The 22072-nt window shown below is 37.7% G+C and overlaps 1 protein-coding gene across 1 annotated transcript in view; it reads left to right on the top strand.

The window, feature by feature from the left end:
- The window catches only part of LOC121410736 (multiple epidermal growth factor-like domains protein 6), a 48203-nt gene that overhangs the window by 10650 nt on the left and 15481 nt on the right, over positions 1-22072 (top strand). The window contains exons 4-14 of the mRNA XM_041603007.1: positions 8172-8381; positions 12924-13103; positions 13565-13747; positions 14091-14219; positions 16038-16352; positions 17035-17421; positions 18153-18386; positions 19179-19340; positions 19891-20154; positions 20810-20962; positions 21533-21832. Coding sequence (XP_041458941.1) covers positions 8172-8381; positions 12924-13103; positions 13565-13747; positions 14091-14219; positions 16038-16352; positions 17035-17421; positions 18153-18386; positions 19179-19340; positions 19891-20154; positions 20810-20962; positions 21533-21832 — 2517 coding nt within the window. The remainder of the gene's footprint in view (positions 1-8171; positions 8382-12923; positions 13104-13564; positions 13748-14090; positions 14220-16037; positions 16353-17034; positions 17422-18152; positions 18387-19178; positions 19341-19890; positions 20155-20809; positions 20963-21532; positions 21833-22072) is intronic.

The following is a 22072-nucleotide window of genomic DNA, read 5'->3' as shown; positions in this document are numbered from 1 at the left end:
ATTATGCTCCTTTTAAAATGCAACGGCCTATTCAGCTCAGTTGCCCCTTCTTCGGGGGCCGTGAAAATGAAGTAATCGTCCCTGTTACCAATGTTTTTGAATAATTTGCTCAAATGATATTATGCAGAAAACAACAATTTAGGGTAGCCTTCTCTGAAAAAAAAGCAATGTAAAAAAAAGTCTGACAAAATGTTTTCTGAGTTAGTGTGCGCAAAGGGGGAAGCGAAGATTCAATTGGCTCAAGTTAAGTCCTTTTCTTCGGTTTCTTTATCCTTTTATTTGCGCAAGTTTCACTTGCAAATGAAACCATAAATATTTATTGCAGATCCTCTTGAGTCATTGTTAATATTGTGTTCGGATATTTTCAAATAAATTATAGGTCAAACAACCATAGAATATAGTCTACCGTCCATGATATTGTGTGATTGTATGTGCGTCACTTATTTCAGAATGAGAGAAAGAGAGAGATAAAGTGTGAGTGTGATGGTAAGAGGTGTCCAAAAAGCTGGTCATAAAAGAAGAACAGAAGCGGGAAATAAATTCAGGATTCGAGGAGGCATGGTGAAGCCTATGCATAAAGCACGTTTGAAATTTTCCGACGCTAAATCTCCAAATCTCTTATTGAAAACATGAATGATCTTCATTTACGGTTGGTTCAGTGCTTCCATTTTTCACTAAACGAAACCTCCTGGAATTTACTCTGAAGTTACTGTTAGTTTACAAAATATCTCGGAATTTTACAAATGTTCTCCTGTCTTTCATAAGATGTTATATTTCTCTTCTACACACACAAGAAGATGACATGTAGTAGGGCCCAATGCCGTAATAAGCCAAACATTTTGAGGGCGAAATGTGACCAAAGACGTATATATCGGGCAAAAGAACTGCGAGCGACACGACAAAAATGTTGACATTTTCATTACAAAAATCCAATTTTGAGATAGATTTTGACGTAATATTATTCAGAAAATATCATTCTTGGAAATGATAATTTTCAGGAGTCTCACTTCATTCAATAAATCAAATCAAATCACTTCCCGAAATGATCTTGGAAAATAGCAAACCTTTCCCGGAATTTCCTGGATTTCGCGGGAATAGACCCTGTTACAACCGATGATAGCGAGTTTCGCAAACCTCTGGAACGCGACATTAGGTCCGGTAACACAAAAGTTAACGATTAATCATAGACTCGATTTTCAAGATTGATTGCATTAGATGATCTTTGTAGGTTTGCATGGTGGAGTTAATAACGTCGTGGTTTACGGTTCACCATGTGTAATATGAGGAAGGGCAGGAAAAACAGGCAGAAAGATTGAAATGGAAAGACGAGATAGGATGAGAGAATTAGAAGTATTCGAGTAACCTCTCTTCACTTCAACCTCCTACTACTCAAACCAATGCTACTCGAGCCATATCCAGCTCATCTCATCTGGTTTACAGTCCTTTACGGGACTTCACTCACTTTCAAAGAATACGTCTAATTCTCTCTTTTCATCCTATCTCGTCTTTCCATTTTAATCTTTCTGCCTCACGGTATTTCCTTCCCTTCTTCATATTACACATGGTGAACCGTAAACCTTCTCCACGTTGATTGTACATTATTTTTTAAAAACAAGTTCACACCTAGTTATCAATAATGCATATAGCATTTCCATTTATTTGAAAGCAGGATAAAAGAACATTGCAGATTAAATGCCAGTCTAATGCCTTACTCACGGGCATAGCTGCCGCGGCCGGGGAATCGAACCCCGGACTTTTTCATGTATAGCCAGGCGCCTTAGACCACTCAGCCACGGTACCTCCACATTATAGTCAAAATAATCGAACGTTACTGTTCTGCAATCAGTGCTAAGCTTTGTGTTACAGGCCCTATAGATCTGCTTTTCGTGTGCAAAATTCTTTTATGCGACACCATGCATGCCTTTCGCCAAGATCCTGCTTTCATGCATGTACGACTGGTCATCAGCGTATGCCCGCCTGAGCCCGCTGCGGGGCTCTTCTTCTTCAGCTAGGCCTATATGGTAGATTATGACATGGATAAGAAAGTGCTTTTTCAAACAAATCGAGTATATATTGAGTGAGGAAAAACTTACTGAATTAAGGATTGGATATTGATCCATCGAATCGACGATATATTGCATCTAATGGGGACTATTGGTGGATCACTGGCAATCCATGGTCAGATCACCTCTCCATCAGCCGAAACCATTTCGCATACGTGTACACATATCATATATGCAATAGGCCTATATATCCGTCTGAAAACCATCCGAATTGCGGGGTTTTTCTTTTGCTCTCATATCAATTTGTTTGCGCTCCTTTTTTGCAGTGCGTAGCGTGTTAAATTATTTCCCTATGGAGAATAATAGAAAATACGCCGTTTTTGAGGGATTTGCTAAGATATCTCCCAAACGCGTCAACAAGGTGATCTATCAAAACAGAATAGAATAGAGCAGATTCTCACCTTGAACATCATATGATTTTCATTTAATTTTAGTCAAATTAAGTTCTGTCACTTTTGAGGTTTTTGGAACCTTTCTTGATGATTTTGGAAATCCATTTGTACATGAGCCAATGGGCAAGTGCGGGAAACGAAACGTTTGGTGCGACTTCACATTGTTGTAAAAAAAATATATACGTCACAATAGACCCTATCAAAAAAAAACATTTTGCAGAAAATGCTGTAGATTGCGAATACCTAAGAATGATTTTGATTGGATAAAAAAAACCTCTGTCACTTTTCACATTTGCAAAAGCTTTTGCAATAATTGGTCACTATAGTTTGGCGGGTTCAGCCGATGGCATTGTGTGTACACAGTACACACGCATAGCTAGGCAACGCAGCGCGTGAAGAATTTTGCACGTTTTCATTTATTCGTACAGCGACGACTTGAGTGTATATAGGACCGTACCAGTTTTGACCGGGGGGGGGGTGCCAATGAATGCAAGTGATCAAGAAGAGTTACAAAACTGAAGGGAGTGAGAAAACAAGGAAAGTGAGAGGGAAATTTATGAAAACAAGTAATGCGAGGAAAAATGACAAGAAAAGGAGAGAAAGCTAGGAGAAGAAGTGAAAACACGCAGCTGAGTGCGCTCACGATATGTAAGTTGAACACCCCTGCACCGTAATGTAGCAGCCCGCCACTATACACGTAGACTGCCTGCACGATGCGAAGACTAGACAGCGGCGCGTATTAGTATAGTGACTGTGCATGTGCGTTAAACGTCCCATTTCTATGCCTTATAAAAGGAGCGTTTTTTGTACACAACAAATTGATATGCTCCCACACAAACTGCAAGCAATCTAGCACGTAATGTGATGAGCATTATTTTTTTACTTTCCCCCGAAATGGAAACTGCCCCCGATCGAGCTGCCTCCGCCGGGCGGCCCCTCGAGCTCTGGGAGGAACCAAATGTGGCTCAGAAGCTCGTCCTAAATCGGATTTATAATTTTGCACACGAAACGCAGATTGAATATTTCCGTTGCGGATGCGAAACTTAAAAAAACCCTTATGCCACACAACTTGCATCACAGGAGAGTGTTTTGCGACGGGCTCAAAAGTCTCTTCCGACTGTCATAAAGTCCGTCCGTGTTGCACAGGGAGAAGTGTGGATTATCGGTTGTAACACTAGAAGAAAGGGATTATTATTGGGCTTCGATTCGAGCTTGAACTTAAATGTGTATAGCTGACCTGACAAGGTTATTTTAAGAACTGTTCGTAGTGTTACGGGTAGACGATGGGAGCGCAATTTCTTTTTTGTACATTCAGACCTGAAAACTGGACATTTAGTGAGCTTTTTTTGTCATGGAGGCGCTTATTTAAAGTACAAGTCCACCCCTACAAAAAGTTGATGTGAATAAAAATAGAAAAATCCAACAAGCATAACACTGAAAATTTCATCAAAATCGGATGTAAAATAAGAAAGTTATGACATTTAAAAATTTCGCTTAATTTCACAAGACAGTTGCACATTCCGGTCGGTATGCAAATGAGGGAACTGATGACATTACTCACTATTCCTTTTGTATTTTATTATTATGAAATATTAGTTATTATAAAACGGGTTCAAGAATGTAGCCAATGGTGAGTGCGTATTCAAGTCATGCTTTAATTATGCGCAACCTTCCAGTCGTGCATTTTTCGTGCAGCACTGTGCATTTTTTGTGCAGCACTGTGCATATTTTGTGCAGCACTGTGCATATTTTGTGCAGCATTAGTTTAGTTCCAATCAACGAACGTAGAGGGCAGCAACACACAAGCGTGTTGCTCTAAGGAAGGTCAACTCCGCTCGAATTTTGTGACCAGTCTAAAAAATAAGGGGGACTTTTCGGAAATTTGTCGAGTTGATTTTTTTTCATTTGTTAATTTTAAATATTTTTAATGAACAATTATTACGTCGGTTATTCTAGCTAGAAATATTAAAAATATTACTTTTATTTTTAAAGAAATTATTTAGCTTAAATAATCATGATATTGACATTTTTTCTCATTTTGGAATATTAAGTCTATGACGAGGATACCTCTTATCTCTTATTTTCCTCTGCTGAATTTCGCTGCACCACTAATAAATGCATAGACAACCATCGTAATAATCGAGGTCATTTTTCTGGCCTGGGTGCGCCGAGTCTGGGCCGGTCGCGTAGCTACTAGTAACGTTAATGATGCGCTGGGGCTTCAGTCGACTCGTCATAGATCTTCTAGCAACATACACAATGACGTCTAATTTGCCTGGTCTGATTTGAAGTGCAATCGCTTCAGGGCTGAAGTTTATCAACGATGATTGTTCAAGGTCAGATTTCAAATTTTAATTTGCATTTGACTTTTAAGTCTATAAATCTTAATACAAGGCGCCTAAACCCCGAAATCCGGGTATAAATTTCAACTTCGAGTCCGAGACTATGGACGGCGAAAAAAACCCCCATGCATCGGATGCATTGCATTGGCTGCGCTGCAGCTGAGCTGCACAGCCAGGCGTCGCGTCGCGTCGAAAATCATTGAGCAACCAAACTTCCAAAGCCAAATCAAAGCTTGAATAAAATTAAACCTATTCACATTTTCCCTGGTTTTCTTCAATAATTTTTAAGAAAAATCAGCCAATTCTGGGAAATTGATTGCAATGTTACATCGTTTGCAGAGTGCCATCATCGTTTTGCGTTAGACTTAACCTTAGTTATACTTAGATCTAGGCCTAGACTAGAAGAAATGGGAGCTGGATATTATACACCATCTTAATTTATGATTTTGGGCAGAAAGTAGATTTGATAGACAGCATCCATATCTTAATTTGACCATTGATTCTGTGCAATCAAAGACTTTTACATAATTTGTTTGCCATATTGCAAGAATTGGTAAATTTTCCTGGGCCTGCATGGCCTAAGCTTGGCTGGCAGAACGCGTATTTTTTGGGGGGAAAAATTTCGAAAGTGAAAGAGCAAAGTGACTAAGCTCGTCGTGATTTTATTTTTATGCATTATCTAACTGAATTTTAATTCTCATGCCTAACGGTAAGGCCTAACGGTAACTTGTCAACCATTAAATCTTCTAGATCTAGATTTTACCCTGTAGGCATTTAACGTACGGACTAAAAAAATCATAACCTCCTAGCGGCTAGCCCATGCAGGCTGGCCTTAATTGAACCAAACTTAGCTTGCATGGACCAACCCTCAAATGATTTAGGCGTCCTATACTAAAAAAGACAATGTGGAATTCATCTGTTTTGAGTTTATTATTATTTTAGTATTTTTTTATTGTTGCATAGACTAGTCGTGCTAGATCTATATATATTCTAGATCTACTTAGATATCCAGTGTGGAACAACATCTTCAACAAACAGATCGAGACTGGTCAGAGCATTTGTCTAGTTAGACAAATAAAGTTAGATCTTTAGACTTGGGTCTATCGATCAACTAGACAGGAATAACCGTCGTTTCTGGGGATTTATTCAACAATTTCTGACATTTTACTATAATCTCCATCGGTGAGTGAGCCAGCGCAGTTCAGCAGAGCAACCAAAATACAGAGACTGAAGCTTTTGGTCTATCGATCAACATGATCAAGATCTAGGTTAGATGTGGACTTCACTTATTACTGATTGGAATGTATTTCTAAATTTATAAGTTTTGGGGACAATGGTGAAAAGAAATGATAATATACTATTGGTAGATACGTGAATTATTTTTTTTAATACCCATTGGCATTGCTGCCTGCTCTAATAAATAAATGAGTCACGGCCTATATGGACTGCAGATAAATGCTGATCGACGCCTAGCAGAACAAGTACCAGTGCTAGACTAGGGGGTTGAAATCTAAGCAGACGACGGAGCATAATGTAGCTTAAGGATAGAATGATGATGGGTTCAGCGAAGAGCCCAGAGAAAATAAGGGGGACATATTCAATCCCGAAATGCTTTGCGAGTGGTCACAAAATCGTCTCGGCGCAAATCACCTAATTCAGCCGTCTGGTGAAATCGCTGATAACAACAATCACCGATTTGGTAATGATTTTAGTTTCCTGAAACTTGCATTTGTAAAGTTTTAAATATCAAAGTATGTTTTCATATTTATGTATATCCCTCAACATATTTTTTAATGTTATCTTTGATATCGTTGTAGTCATATTCTTTCATATTCGTTTCTTGATCACTACTAATTTGTTGTTGTATTTGATCGGCATTTGATTTCATTGTCATGAACAATAAAATATGCGCGCAGCTCAGTTGCATGCGCGTATCGAGTTGACCTTCCTTAGAGCAACACGCTTGTGTGTTGCTGCCCTCTACGTTCGTTGGTTCCAATATAATAGCACGTAAAAACTGATACGCGTTCAGTAAGGCCGGCTGGCTAGGATTTTGATGCGCTTATTTAGGCGCGCATAGTAGATACGCCTGTGATGTCATAATTGACAGTCTTGTGATCTCTTTGTCTGTGCGATCGTACACAAGTTGGAGGGATTTGAACAAGATTTCCATGAAAAATTCATTTTGCCGACCCGTTTTATAAAACAATTAATGCACATTTTAAGATTCGTGATGTTAGTGACGATGCGAGCAACTCTCGGGCATTCACAATATTATGCAAAAGCACTCGGCGCAAGCGCCTCTTGCTTTCGCATAATTGTAAATACCCTCGAGTGTGCTGCATCGTCATAACACACTCATAAATGTGCATTAATTGTATAATATTATCTAATTTCTCCTCATTATCCTGTGAAAAAAAAGCTTTATTTCTCCCTGAACTGGAATTACAATTGTTTAACATTTTAAGGTTCAGTTAAGTTGGTCATTATTGTCAAATCTGTCATCCTTTCATGCTGGTCCGAAATGTACTTTTAGTTGCGGTTGAAGACCTATTTTTAGCGGACGAATTTGCCCCCCCCCCCGGAAAATCCTAGGTACGACACAGAAAGTAGTCATACCAGCTAGTTAAATTGTTTTTCATCAAATTGGTGTTACTGGTCCAATAAATGGTTTCCAGTAGATTTTTACTGGGCCGGTTGAATTTTAAATGGACCAGTAAAAATCAACTGGAGACCAGTCAGACCAGTGCATTAACACCAATATTACCAGCTAGAGGTGGATACCAGTTTGAAGACCAGTGAGACCAGTAACAAACTCCAGAAACAAGTTAGACCAGTAAACCGATGTTCCAATTTCCAGAGTTACCAGTTAAAATTCTACTGGTCTAACTGGTCCAGTGGAACTGGTTTTTTCCTTCTGGATACTCTTTTTTCATTATTTTAGTGTTTTTAACACCCTCATTACGTTACGTACGTAACGTGCCCTATCTTGAAAAAGACATCCTTTTTACGTGTTTTTTGGTCGCGCATGGTGTCCACTTGGCAATGTAAGTGACCCGCACGCGTAGTCATCAACTGGTAGTATGTATTAATTCCCCCTCCCGGGTTCCCCCTCCCTCCTTTAACTTTTTTTCTCACTTTTCTGTCGAACGCAGGGGACATTTGATATGCTTTCCAATCCCAAATGAGGGGGGGGGGGGGCGCTGGGCCGGCCATGCCGCCTGTGCTCCACCGCCACCGACTAGTTGTTTTGCCAACCTCCTCTTACCCCCCCCCCCCTCCCCCTCGGCGCGCTGCCTCTGCGCTGTCGGTATTTTGATCGGTCGAGTACTATACCATATACACCTTTCATTCTCTTTTGGTTATATTTACAGCCCTATGTGATCCTGTATGCATTGAAGGGCATGGAGTTTGTACGGCGCCTGGAAACTGCTCCTGCGGCCCTGGTTTCGTCGGTTCTCGATGCGAGCTGGCATGTCCGTCGGGTACATTCGGCCAGAACTGTAGTCAGAATTGCTCTTGTGCCGGTGATGGTCCATGTCATCATATCACCGGGGAATGCACCTGTTCACCAGGGCGGATGGGTAAAGATGACTGATAAAAGAATTATACCTACCAAGGAAAATTTGGATGTAGAATTAGGAGATTTCCCTTATAAAACTCGTCAATGGTATCTGAATGGTGGTGAATGGTAGTTGAATCATGGTTGAATGGTTAATTAATGGTAAATGGTACGTGAATGGTATATGGTACTTTCTTAATGTGCCCCATGCCATGGTATGATCCCGGGGGGGGGGGGCACTCGACCAAAAAAGTGGTGGGTGTGTGCCGCGGGCGAGACAAAAAACGGGGGCCTTGGAGCGGGCTTACTCTAAAAAGGAGGGTCCTCGGAACGGGCTTCGGAACGACAAATGTTTGTGAAAACGGGGGTCCTTGGAACGGATCGCCAGCGTGTGAGTGCGTATGCATCCCTATGGAACGGTCATGCGTGCATGATGCAGCTAGCGCGGCCTCCGCCGGGGAGCTCTGCGGCCGCTTTTCACCAAAATTGCGGCTCATTCAATGCGATCGGAGCGGCGTAACGAAAAATATGCGAAGCTTTGGAGCGGATTTCTCTCTTCTTTTTTCTCGATAAGAAGAAAATGCTATGCCTTGGAGCGGCTTTCTTTGTTCTTTTTCTCAACAAGGCAAAAATGCTATGCCTTGGAACGGAAATTTGAGTGTGAAAATGGGGGTCCCCTCCGCGGCACATACCCACTATGCATTATATACTGAGTGCCCCCCCCCCCGGGGGTATGATTGTATGGTGAATGGTATACCATAATATACCAAATAGTGTATCGGTGGTATCCAATGGTGTCTTGGTGGTACGTGCCTCTTAATGGTATGATTGGTATTGTGAATGGTATGCCATATACCCAATGGTGTCTAATGCAGTGGTATCCAATTGTGTCTAAGTGGTATATATATGCCTATGAATGGTATGATTGATATGATGAATGGTATACCATATACCAAGTGGGGTCTCAGTGGTATGTGCCTCTAATGGTATGATTAGTATAGTGAATGGTATACCATATACCCAATGATGTGTTAAGTAAAATCGGCTCTTGCATAAAAACGGGTTAAATCGACTTAAAGCCTAGACATCGGGGAAAATTATGCTGATAGAATTTAGACGGAAATCCAAACGTTTCTAATGTAAATGCAAAACACATGGATTATCAGCCCTTTTCGAGGAAAAATTATCCTATAAACCTGAAAGGTGTTCTTTATCTACATTGAACCCTTTCAAACGAAAGGGTCACATTTTAAGATTTGAGGCAGGAAATTGACAACCTTTATGCAATTACGAATGAAATATTTTGCTGAAGTATTCTTCAAAGTGTTGCCTTTCAACTGGGCTTGACAAAAATTAAAAATCTGAAATTGCCCAAAATGACTTGGCACACTTTTGTTTCGCCCCGGCCCACTGTGCGGCGGCGGGATCGTCAACACCAAAAATCTTAACCGAAGGTTAGGTTATTAGAAAGTATATGGACTTAGTTCATGAAACTTGGCCATAAGGTTAATCAAGTATTACTAAACATCCTGCTTGAGTTTCAAGTCACATGATTAAGGTCAAAGGTCATATAGGGTCAATGAATAGGGTCACATTTTAAGATTTGAGGCAGGAAATTGACAACCTTTATGCAATTACGAATGAAATATTTTGCTGAAGTATTCTTCAAAGTGTTGCCTTTCAACTGGGCTTGACAAAAATTAAAAATCTGAAATTGCCCAAAATGACTTGGCACACTTTTGTTTCGCCCCGGCCCACTGTGCGGCGGCGGGATCGTCAACACCAAAAATCTTAACCGAAGGTTAGGTTATTAGAAAGTATATGGACTTAGTTCATGAAACTTGGCCATAAGGTTAATCAAGTATTACTAAACATCCTGCTTGAGTTTCAAGTCACATGATTAAGGTCAAAGGTCATATAGGGTCAATGAACTTTGGCCAAATTGGGGGTGTCTGTTGAATTACACTCATAACTTTGAACGTTTATGAATCTGATGAACCTGGGAAAAAGAGTAATCAAGTATCACTGAACATCCTTTCTGAGTTTCATGTCACATGATTAAGGTCAAAGGTCATTAGGGTCAATGAACTTAGACCATGTTGGGGGAGTCAACATCAAAATCTTGACCTTAGCCAGTTTTGGAAATATCATAACTTAGAAAATATATGGACCTAGTTCAGGAAACTTGGACATAGGGTTAATCAAGTATTACTTTAAAACATCCTGCTTGAGTTTCACATCACATGGCCAAGGTCAAAGGTCATTTAAGGTCAATGGACTTTGGTCAAGTGGGGGATATTTGTTGAATTACCATCATAACTGAAACTTTTTTGGTCTAGTTCATAAAACTTGGACATAAGAGTAATCAAGTATCACTGAACATCCTGTGCGCATTTCATGCCAAATGATTAAGGTCAAAGGTCAATGAACTTAAAGGGGAATCCAGCCTTGGCCATAAAATGGTGTGTTGGGAAGGAGAAAAATATATACTAGAATGGTGAAAGTTTAATAGAAATCGGACCAGCAATAAGAAAGATATTGCTGTTTTAAAATTGAGATCACTAATACTTTGTAGATTTCAAATTGGCAACTGGGTAAGTAAATTATGACAAGGGGCAAGGACAACTTTCCCATAGGCCATGTACTTTATTATCAGGGATTTGTGGTTTTCTCCTAAGTACCCATTCCCCTGGGGCAGTAATCTAAATATAACCCAGATAGTATATTGTTTTATGTCCTCATGAAAGAAAAATGTAATTTGAAATAAAACTTTTGGGAAAAATGACAATTTAGCCATAATATGTATTGGAGTACATGGAAGAGTAGTCCTTGCCTTACATCACTATGACATCCCATATGTGGCCAATTTGAAGTCTCCATGGGTATAGTGATTACCAATATTTACAACTTTTAAAAATTCTTAACTTTCTTGTTGTTTGTCTAATATTGTTCAAACTTTCAGCTATCAACTTGTCTGATTTTTCTTTTCCTTATAAAAACAAGTTTTTATTTGGGTTGGATTCCCCTTTAATTTGGACATAATGGGGGTATCTGTTGAATTACCATCATAACTCTGTAAGTATATTGGTCTAGTTCATAAAACTTAGACATAAGAGTCATCAAGTATTACTGAACATCTCATGTTAGTTTCAGGTCACATGACCAAAGTTTAAAGGTCATTTAAGGTCATTGAACTTTGGCCATCTTAGAGGTAATTATTAGATTGCTGTCATAACTTTTAATTGAAAGTTTATAGATACAGTGTATAAAATGTGGATGTAGTATCACTGACAAGTTTTAGGTCACATGATCAAGGTCAAATGTCAATGAACGTAGTATTTTATCATTATATGAATGGTGTTTTTTGTGAATAATTATTTTATAGTAGTTTTCAAAGTCAGCACTACTGCTATATTGAATTGCACGATGCAGTGAGACCACCAGAAACATTCCACTTGTTACATTTAGTGCTTGTTTTAAAAAAAAATTGACATATAAAAAAAAACAGAGTCCTGCTGCTTCCCAGGTGTATGAGAGACGAACCATTTTGAGGTCAACACAGCCAACCTTGTTTCACGGAGTAAGCTCTCAATCAAGTTTGGTATTGTCTATGATTTTGGTCCGTCATATCATGGAGGTACGTCCATGGTCATATTGACATGAAGAATTTTAAAGTCAAATGTATTGCCGTATACATGCATGTGTGTGACTAAATTATTTCCAAACATCCCTAAAAAGTTTTTTTTCTCTGTCTGGAAAATAACCCCCTAAACAAGTTTATCGCGGTCTTTATTTACACACTTTGGTCACTTAACAGGATGTCGCCAGAGTATGACCCCTAAACAATTTTTGTATACTAATTGCTAATTAGCAATAAGCTTATAAATAGACAAAACTATATTCATGGGTATTGCATCCCCCCCCCTCCCCCGCCGGCAGTGCAGTTAGATCGGAAAGAAGCAGTTCACTTAGTCAGAAATATGAGGAGGAAAAAGCCTGAGGGAGAAAGCTTGAGGGAGGGAACATACCTAAACATGTTTGGCTAGTGTTGGAAAAAAAGCTTTGGAAAAAAATACCAAAAATACATTTGACCCCACGATTATAACCATTGACCAGTCTTTCAAAACCACCCTTTTTTGTGAAAATCTGTGTATTTGATACCCTTAATGAGTGTGCGTGGCCTGCGTCCAACATTGAAGAAAAAAGTTACCCTTTAATTTTTTTTGGGGGGGTTAAGCATGTGTACAGCAATATATTTGACTGCCCCCCCACCCTGACCTGCTCTCGATCTAGTTCACAAGTTGATAGTGAAACACCTAGGTCAGGTAATTCCTTGAATGCAGTGAGGGCTGCCAAAGAAGCGATAGATCGAGCTAAAGCTGGTATATACAAATTGCACTTTATATCTGGAAAAAAGTGTTTTATAAGTCCAGGTATATTATTATCATTACTGTTATTATTAGTAGAAGTATCAATTATCATTGTTTTCATTACTATTTCTATTTTATCATCATCATTATTTAGTTGTATTTTTTACTTTATTTATTTATTATATATTTTTCAGGAGTGGACTGCAATGAAACCTGCCCAGAAGGGACATATGGTGCCAACTGCTCATTCTCTTGTCTTTGTCAGAATGATACTACTCAGTCATGTGACCCTGCTAATGGGCTTTGTAGTTGCAAGCCTGGATGGACAGGTTCAATTTGTAATGAAAGTTGTCCACCAGGAACATATGGACCAGGTATACTTACCATTAAGTTTGGTATACAATAAGTTATAAGAAAACCTAAAAAGTATTATCTTTATCTCCTCCTGATTGTGCTTCTCCCTGTCATTAATCCTCTCCTCCTCGGTTCCCCTTCATTTTCTCCCTTCTCCTACACCACCACCTACACCACCTACTATCTTGCCCTCCTTTTTCCTCTTCTCTTTCCCTTCCACCTCCATGATTTAACTGACCTCCATTATCACCACCTATCAGTATTAAATATATGTTTATTTCCTTGATGCTATTAATGTTGTTATTGATGTTAAGAAGAGTCATTAAATTTTTCACCATCATCCAACACAGACTATCAGTGTTTGATAATTTAAAAAACATTTTTAGGCATCCTACTTAAATTTTTAATAGGCCTATCTATGTTTTTTACATGACGTAGCTTAGTCCATTACAAATGATCTTTTGTTCAACTGATGATGCAGATTGCAGTCTTCGATGCTCTTGCTCTCATGGCGGTACATGCCAGGCAATAAATGGATCCTGCATTTGCGGAACCGGGTGGACTGGCATCCAGTGTGAAACACCATGTCCGGCTGGATTTCATGGTCCAGGATGCCAACATCAATGTGATTGTGCTGGCGGAGGATCGTGTGATCGATTTACAGGTATATAAATTAAGGGCTTTTGCAACGGCCATTCGTGTTGAAGAAATTTATCCTTTTCAGTTTATTTTTTGCAGGCAATATGAAGCAAATTATTTTCATGGTATGTCATTTAAAATTTTGTAATGATGTTTTTGTACATAATGCCTCACAAAGATTTTTTCTAGTACTTAGGTGAACTTTAAAAATCTTTCTTCCAGAATTTAGTCTTTGAGAATGGATACATTCATAAACATCTGTTAAGATCATCAAATGATAGAAATGAAGTACATTTAGTACTTTTTGCTATTCTGTTCAGGACAGTGCTAATTCAATGCTCTCTTCAAATTTTCTTGATATGATATAGGACTATGTACTTGTGATGTTGGACTTCAAGGACCTTACTGCAATGAGACTTGTGATCCTAATTTTTATGGACTGAATTGCTTCAATCGATGTTCCTGTGAAAATGGTGGCTTATGTGAACCTATAAATGGTGAGTACGATTGTTTACAAAATAGTCTTCCAAATGAAATCTAATATGTGATGAACTTTGTACTGCAAACACTTACACTTGTACAAGTTTATGAATTCTTCCCTGTCTTATTTCCATTTCAAGCTATAATTTGGATGAGCTTATCAACACCAACACTTCTGTTTTCCAGTCAATTAATATAAATGTGCAAATTTCTGTTTTTGTCTCGCCTGCATAGCAGAGCGAACTATAGGCGCTGCTTTTCTGACGGCATTGAATTCTTAACCAAAGGTTAAGTTTTTGAAATGACATCATAACTTAGAAAGTATATGGACCTGGTTCATTAAAACATGTACATAAGGTTAATCCAGTATTACTGAACATCTTGCCTGAGTTTCAGGTCACATGACCAAGGTCAAAGGTCATTTAGGGTCAATGAACTTAGACCATGTTGGGGGAATCAACATCTTAACCTAAGGCTAAGTTTTTGAAGTGTCATCATAACTTAGAAATTATATGAACCTAGTCCATGAAATTCGGACATAAGGGTAATGAAAATACTGAATATCATGCTTGAGTGTCACGTCACATGACCAAGGTCAAAGGTCATTTAGGGTCAATGAACTTTTGCCATTTTGGGAGTGTCTGTTGGAAATGTCATCATAACTTTCAAAATATATGGACTTGGTTCATGAAACTTGGACATAGAGTAATCAAGTATCACTGAACATCCCCTGTAAGTTTCAGGTCACATGACTGAGGTCAAAGATCATTTAGGATCAATGAACTGTTGCCAGATTAGGGGTATTTGTTGAATTAACATAACTTTTAAAGTTTATAGATCTAGATCATAAAACTTGAACATACGAGTAATCAAGTATCACTGAACATCCTGTGTGAGTTTCAGGTCATATGACCAAGGTCAAAGGCCATTTTAGGTCAATGAACTTTGGCCATGTTGAGGGTGTTTGTTGAATTGCCATCATAATTTTGAATATAGTTTATGAAATGTGGTCATAGGGGTGGTCGTATCACTGAAAATTCTCATGTCACATGATCAAGGACAAATGTCATATAGGCCAATCAACATAGTATTATATCATTATATGAATGGTGTTTTTTTATAATTATTTTATAGTTTCAAAGTCATCACTGCTGCTGTATTGAATCACATAATCCAAGCGAGATTGCCAGAGGCGCTCCATTTTTTTTTGAACAACACAGTTCTCAAAGCAAACCCCACTATTTAGACTTAACATTAACATGATTATCAGGAAACCTCTAAAATGATGACTTGTACCAGGTCCATTTTATAGAAAGTGCTAAGACAAAGACGTGATCATCTACAGAGAATATGAGATTTTTAATTTACATATGAGAGGAACCCAGGGGCATAGACCAAGGGAGTGGAGGACGATGGGATATATCCCATAAATAATCAGGTGGTTCCGAGATTATGTGAACAATCATAACAATCATACGTCTAGGTTAATTTCAAGGTAGAAAAAAATGTAATTATATTCTGCATATAATATAAGCTTATGATTTTTATTATTTTTATCATTATCAATACAATTGTAATTGAAATAATTATAATGATATCTCTGATGATTTATAATTTTTGTTTCCCCCAGGGGGATGGAATGACCCCTCCCATAGGCTGCTATGGTAAAAAAAATTCAAGGGAGCAATGTGCCTTCCTGGAATCGCCACCCATGTGTAATATCAAGGGTTAATTAGTATGTTTAGTTCTTCAATCTCTGAGTAAAAATGTCCTTTTACCTAAAGAGACCATATCAATTAAACCTACTTCTTACCTTATCCATCTCTTTTTGATAGGAACATGTAAGTGTGCAACTGGATGGCAGGGCGAATCATGTGACCAGCCATGTCCAAGAGGGACCTACGGAATCAGCTGTCAGTCACCTTGTCTCTGTCGCAACGGTGGATCGTGCAATCACATCACTGGAGTGTGCACATGCTCGGCCGGATTCATGGGAGCTACTTGTGAGAGTCAGTGTGCGGAGGGGACCTACGGTGTTGGATGCTCTGAGAGATGTGAATGCCAAAATGGTGGTAACTGTAGCCATGTTGATGGTAGTTGTTCATGTGCAGAAGGCTACAGAGGAATCTTTTGTTCCATGCTCTGCCAAGGTAGTGCATGTTCATTCATCCATTTGTTTTAATTCTTTTCTTTAATGTATATTTCCTGCATTAAATTTACTTCTATGATGTTGCCTGGTGATGAATCTACCAATGTTGCTCTTCTTAACATGAGAACTTATGTTTAAAATAGGGTAATTATCAGAATATTGAACATTACCTTTTTAATGTTACTAGTATATAGTTTACCATCTCATATTTAAAAGGTCAAAATCATAATTATTATAACCTGCTGACATTACTTTATGCTCAACATCCTTTAGTACTATCGTTGCTCCCTAAATTTTTTTATATGATACCTTTATTAAATTTTGCTTCAACTACCTCTATGCATGACCTTGTGTATTTTGAAGGTCATTTTATTGGACTATGAGTATTTGCTAAAATTTTGGGATGAAAAACTTGTATGTGCCTGTGTTTACTATGGTCTTTCCTCATTGGTGAAGATGCCTGTCTTATTTTTCATTTGTAGACAGTTATGAATGATTTTGGTTTCAAATGAGCTGAAGCTCTACTGTTAATGATTTGAATCACAAAGGACAACAATTTGATATCAGACTTAGATTAAACCTGACTCCAGAATATTGGCATTTGTCTTGATGTATAGTCCTATACTGATCTTATTTGGTGCAATGTTTATAAGACTCATTATCAATATTGTCCTAATTTTCAGATGGATACTATGGAAGCAACTGCTCATCTCGCTGTACCTGCCAACATGGGGACTGTAATCACATGACTGGCCTATGTGATGTATGTAGACCTGGATGGGAAGGAGACCTTTGTGATCAAAGATGTGCAGAGGGTTACTACGGTGACCAATGTAACCAGACATGCCAATGCCAGAACGAAGGGCGGTGCAACCATGTCAATGGAACATGTACCTGTTTGAGTGGATGGATGGGTGAGGTGTGCAGTGATCCATGTCCAGCTGGTACCTATGGGCAGGAGTGCCTATTCCAATGTGCCTGCTCCAATGGAGGGACTTGTAGAGCTGATAACGGGGAATGTATGTGCCCCCCTGGATACCAAGGATTTTTCTGTGAAAATCCATGTGAAGGTTAGTGATAAACAGATTTTCTGAGCTTGGTGCTCCCTGTTAAATGAGAGTTTAGATATTAACAGAGGATAATAGTTCATCTGATTTGATGATGATTTTTTATAGCTGTCTTGGTGTAATACAGACTTCACAAATATGAATTCTGCCCTCTGTAGGTTCTTTTTCAAAATTATTAATGTGAATATTTGAAATGTATAGTGTACAAACTTTATACTCTCCACACATAATTAAGATAGTGGTTTAAAGAAATGACAAAAAACTCTTCTTCTTGGAAAGTAATAAGCCCATTTTTCTATCTTCACACAATTTATGTATGAAAATCAAAAAGTCTTCATTTTACTTTCCCAATTTTAAGATCTCATATCAGTACTCAAGAGCTGCCAACCATCCCTATTTTCCAAGGTGGCTTCACAGAAATTTTAATCATTTCAGCATAAAAAATATGATCTTCCTGATTCATACATCAATTAATGCCAGGAACTGTGTGTGGATAGGTTTTTATTTCACAGTGATTTATCACTGAAAGTTTATTATTCAGTTTGATTAGCTATGATAACCTGAATCAGTTATGCAATATATAATTATTCATGATAGGCATACAGTGTCAGCAGTTGTAGTCAACATCTTGCCTTCAGCCAAGTTAAGTATACCATATAGAGCCAACCCCCCCCACCAATTCCCTTTATCTCTGTTTTCCTAACTTGTTTTCTGACCATATATTGCTCCCATAGAAAATTATTATGGCCAAGGTTGTCTTGAGCAATGCAATTGCGAGAACGATGCTGCTTGTGATCATGTGACTGGGAACTGTACCTGTCTCCCTGGATGGGATGGTCCATTCTGTGCAGAATCATGTCGATCTGGTTACTTTGGTGATAGATGCAATCAGGAGTGTAGGTGTGGAAACCACTCTTCGTTCTGTAATCCTTTGACTGGTGCCTGCACGTGTACAAGTGGATGGCTAGGTAATTTTGATTGCTTGTACTGTTACTAATTATAGATTGTTAATAAAATGCTCATTAACACATTCAGGACATGCAGAGTCCCAGTAATTGTTTCAAAATGCATAAGAAGAGAAAAAAGTCTTACTTTCTTTGTCCATTCTAAATGCAATATCTTTAGCTGAATGGTACGAAGATAATTAATGAAAAATCACTAAAATCTGCAATCTTCATCCATTTCGGAACTATTATTTTAAAAGGAATAGTATATGAATAGAAGAAAAATACTGATGCTGCCAATTCAGAGAATAAGTGATGATCGATTGTAGCTTAAAATTATCAATTATCCTGAATGGGTTAACACATTGATTTCTGGTTCATGTTTATCTGTCATTTGTCTTTTGGCATTTGGGAATACAGTATATTGGAAAAGACATTCTGTATTTACTTTTCTTTGAAATTTAACTTTTCATGTATATTTGGTACTCTTTTTCTGTGTTCTACATGATTATGATCAAAGCCCTATATTCCTAATTTCTAAAAAGAACAAATATAAATATAATTTTCACATATTTGTCAAAGCAAACATTTAGGGGTTGTTAAATATTTCTCAAATATCAATTAGTGAATGAAATGATTCCTTTTAATGTTTTTCAATGCATGAGCTATATGTAAAGTTTTTTAGCATCTCGAATCAAACCATAAATTATGAACTGCATGATAACCATAATGACTTTTCCAATTATTAAGAATTGTACGAGATATAATAAGACTGCTTTAACCTACACATTGCAACTTAAAATGTGCTTTCTTTAGGAGAATCATGTGACATTCCTTGTCCAAATGGTTATTATGGAATGAATTGTCTGTTGAGATGTATGTGTGAAAACGATGGACAATGTGATCCTACCACTGGAGATTGCAGCTGTCTTGATGGATTCTTTGGACTATTCTGTGGTTCTGACTGCCATTTCTTAGGTAGGAATTTTTATCTTGTCAACGCAACTTAAATCCCAACTCCAGTATAGTCACTTTCAAGCGAAATCTTTCAAGTCAGGATAAAACATAATATTATCATCGAAAGATCTAGTAAGTTCTGACATAGCCAAAATTTAAGTTTATTTAAAACCACCAGACAAGTACACTAAAAATTGCTAATACAGCTAGGTATACACATGTAGGCATGACAAAATAGTGTATATTTCTCAGTCATTCTGAAGAAATGTGCTTATATCAGACATTAAGATTAAGCCACTTACACTTGGAACAAACCTTGTGATTATTTTGATAATTTATTCCATTCCATGCCATATGCATGTAGCAGCTAATGTATATATGTCAAGAATGTCATAAATAATTAAACAGAAATAAATCAACTTGTATATATCCCCAGGGTACACTTCTGACAACTTGTTGAGTTACAAAGAATATCATTATCTCCAGGCCTATGTGTCTTAGATGGTTGAGAGGTTGTGAATAAATAATGTGCACAAATAAATCAGCAAGAATTTCCGTCTTTTGTTTGTAGAAGGCAACTTGTATGGTCAAGATTGCTCTGAAACTTGCCCATGTGAGAATGGAGCTTACTGTGATCATCGAGACGGGAGCTGTACATGCGAACCAGGATGGAGTGGAGAACACTGCCAAGATCCTTGCTCCATTGGATTCTTTGGCATAGGATGTAACTCCTCTTGTGAATGCGAGAATGGGGGCATCTGTGATCATGTGACAGGGAGCTGTGATTGCATGGATGGATACATGGGGGACAGATGTCAAGAAACATGCCCAGAAAGTAATAAGTTATTCCGGGGTGTTTTTTTTTTAATGTTTCTTGGTTAAAGGCTTGATACTCTAGCAAAAATTTTGACAACTGATCTTTGGAAATTGATTACAATATATGAATTGGCTGTACATAGAATTGGTCTTACGGGATGAAGAATTAAAATAGGAAAAGCTTGCATGTTTATTTGAGTGCTTACAATAAACTTTTTTAAATATCACATGTTCTCAAGTCACTCAATTTATATTGGCTGTTTTTTTTAGTTATTATTTTTGTTGAAATTTAGACAGGGTTTGACATACAATTGAAAAAAAAATTGATTGGAAATATGAAACAAAGAATATGATAAAAGAAAATGGTTAATTGCCTCATATAAACCCTTTTGATGATTGATCAGTAAGTCTTCAAAAATAAAGTCCTATTTGAAACAAATTATTATGTATGTACATGTTAGATGTCTTGATTATCTTTTTTATTATTATGTGATAAAAAATATTTGTTTTAGATTAAGAAGCAAAAAAGTTTCTGAATATTGCAGCTCCAGGTTGAATTAATTTTGAGTTGATTTATTGACATTGACAATCAGGTCAGTAAATATGCTTTTTGCCTAATTTGAACTTAATAAGGTTACTTTAATTAAGAGCTTTGACCTACTTTGCCCATCCAGATTATTATGGACGTAGGTGCAGTCAGCCGTGTGACTGCCGCAACGGTGGCTCATGCGATGGTTTTACAGGTGACTGCACGTGTGCTTCAGGTTACACAGGGAAATCTTGCAGTCAAGTTTGCCCCAATGGAACCTATGGCCTTTCTTGCTCAGGTTTGTCTCACTTTAGATCCAATAAAAAAACTTTAGGAATCAATTGTGATATTAATTGATGGAAAAATACAATGGTAGGCCCAGCTGAATTATGGTATCATATGATCAGTGCATTCTAATTATATGAAACAGATTTCAATGAATACATTGGTATATCAGTATATCTAACTTCTATGTTAATAAGTGTCTTTCTAATTCTTATGTCCATCCTAGTGTTGGTAATTATTTGATAGCTTTTGTGATTTAATGATTATCTGAACATCATTTGGCTACTCTTATTATATCTGTATGTTGTGTAATCTTAATTCAAGTCTTCTTTTTATTTATGTTCACAGATCATACATCTTCTTTTTCAGAGTTTGCATACTCTATCTCACCTTCCGCCCATTCATGAAACAATAGGCCACAGTATATCAAATCCCCTGAAAGCATACTTCTCATCTAGTGCTGATATCAGTTTTAAGTCAAATTTCCTCATCATATGTTTTTTTTTTATACACACATGATATATAAACAAAAATGAAATTGCATTATTTACTTACTTTTATCCTTGATTTTGTTCTATTATAGAGAACTGTCAATGTTCAGACAACGCTATCTGCTCACACACTGATGGTACCTGCATATGTGGGGCTGGTTTCACAGGCCCCTTGTGTCAAGAGCCATGCCCTGAAGGAACATTTGGAGCTAATTGCTCTCTTACATGCCGTTGTGTAAACGGTGAATGTGATGGTGTCACTGGAAGATGTAGTTGCTTGGCTGGATGGAAAGGGTCTACGTGTGAATCTCACTGTGATTTTGGATATTATGGTTTAGGTTGTATGGAACTGTGCCTTTGTGAAAATGGTGCCTTTTGCAACAATACAAATGGTAAGGACTATTCATATATTTCACTTTTTTTCATTAGAATAATGTTAATCATGTAGGGATGTTAATGAGTCATTAATCAGAACTTGTGCTTTAGGTTAGTATTCTTTGCTTAAAAGGTAAAATTTCCAATGAAAAATCTGTGATTACTTTCATGAGCAAGTATGCTACATTCACATGACCTGTTTTGTTTAATGCACCTGAGAGATTAATTGCTTCCATATAAGTTTAAAGTATGCAATG

Source organism: Lytechinus variegatus, chromosome 3, assembly GCF_018143015.1.
Source record: "Lytechinus variegatus isolate NC3 chromosome 3, Lvar_3.0, whole genome shotgun sequence".
Lineage (NCBI taxonomy): Eukaryota > Metazoa > Echinodermata > Echinoidea > Temnopleuroida > Toxopneustidae > Lytechinus > Lytechinus variegatus.
Note: the sequence above shows the minus strand (reverse complement) of the source record. Positions and strands in the feature narration are given on the sequence as shown.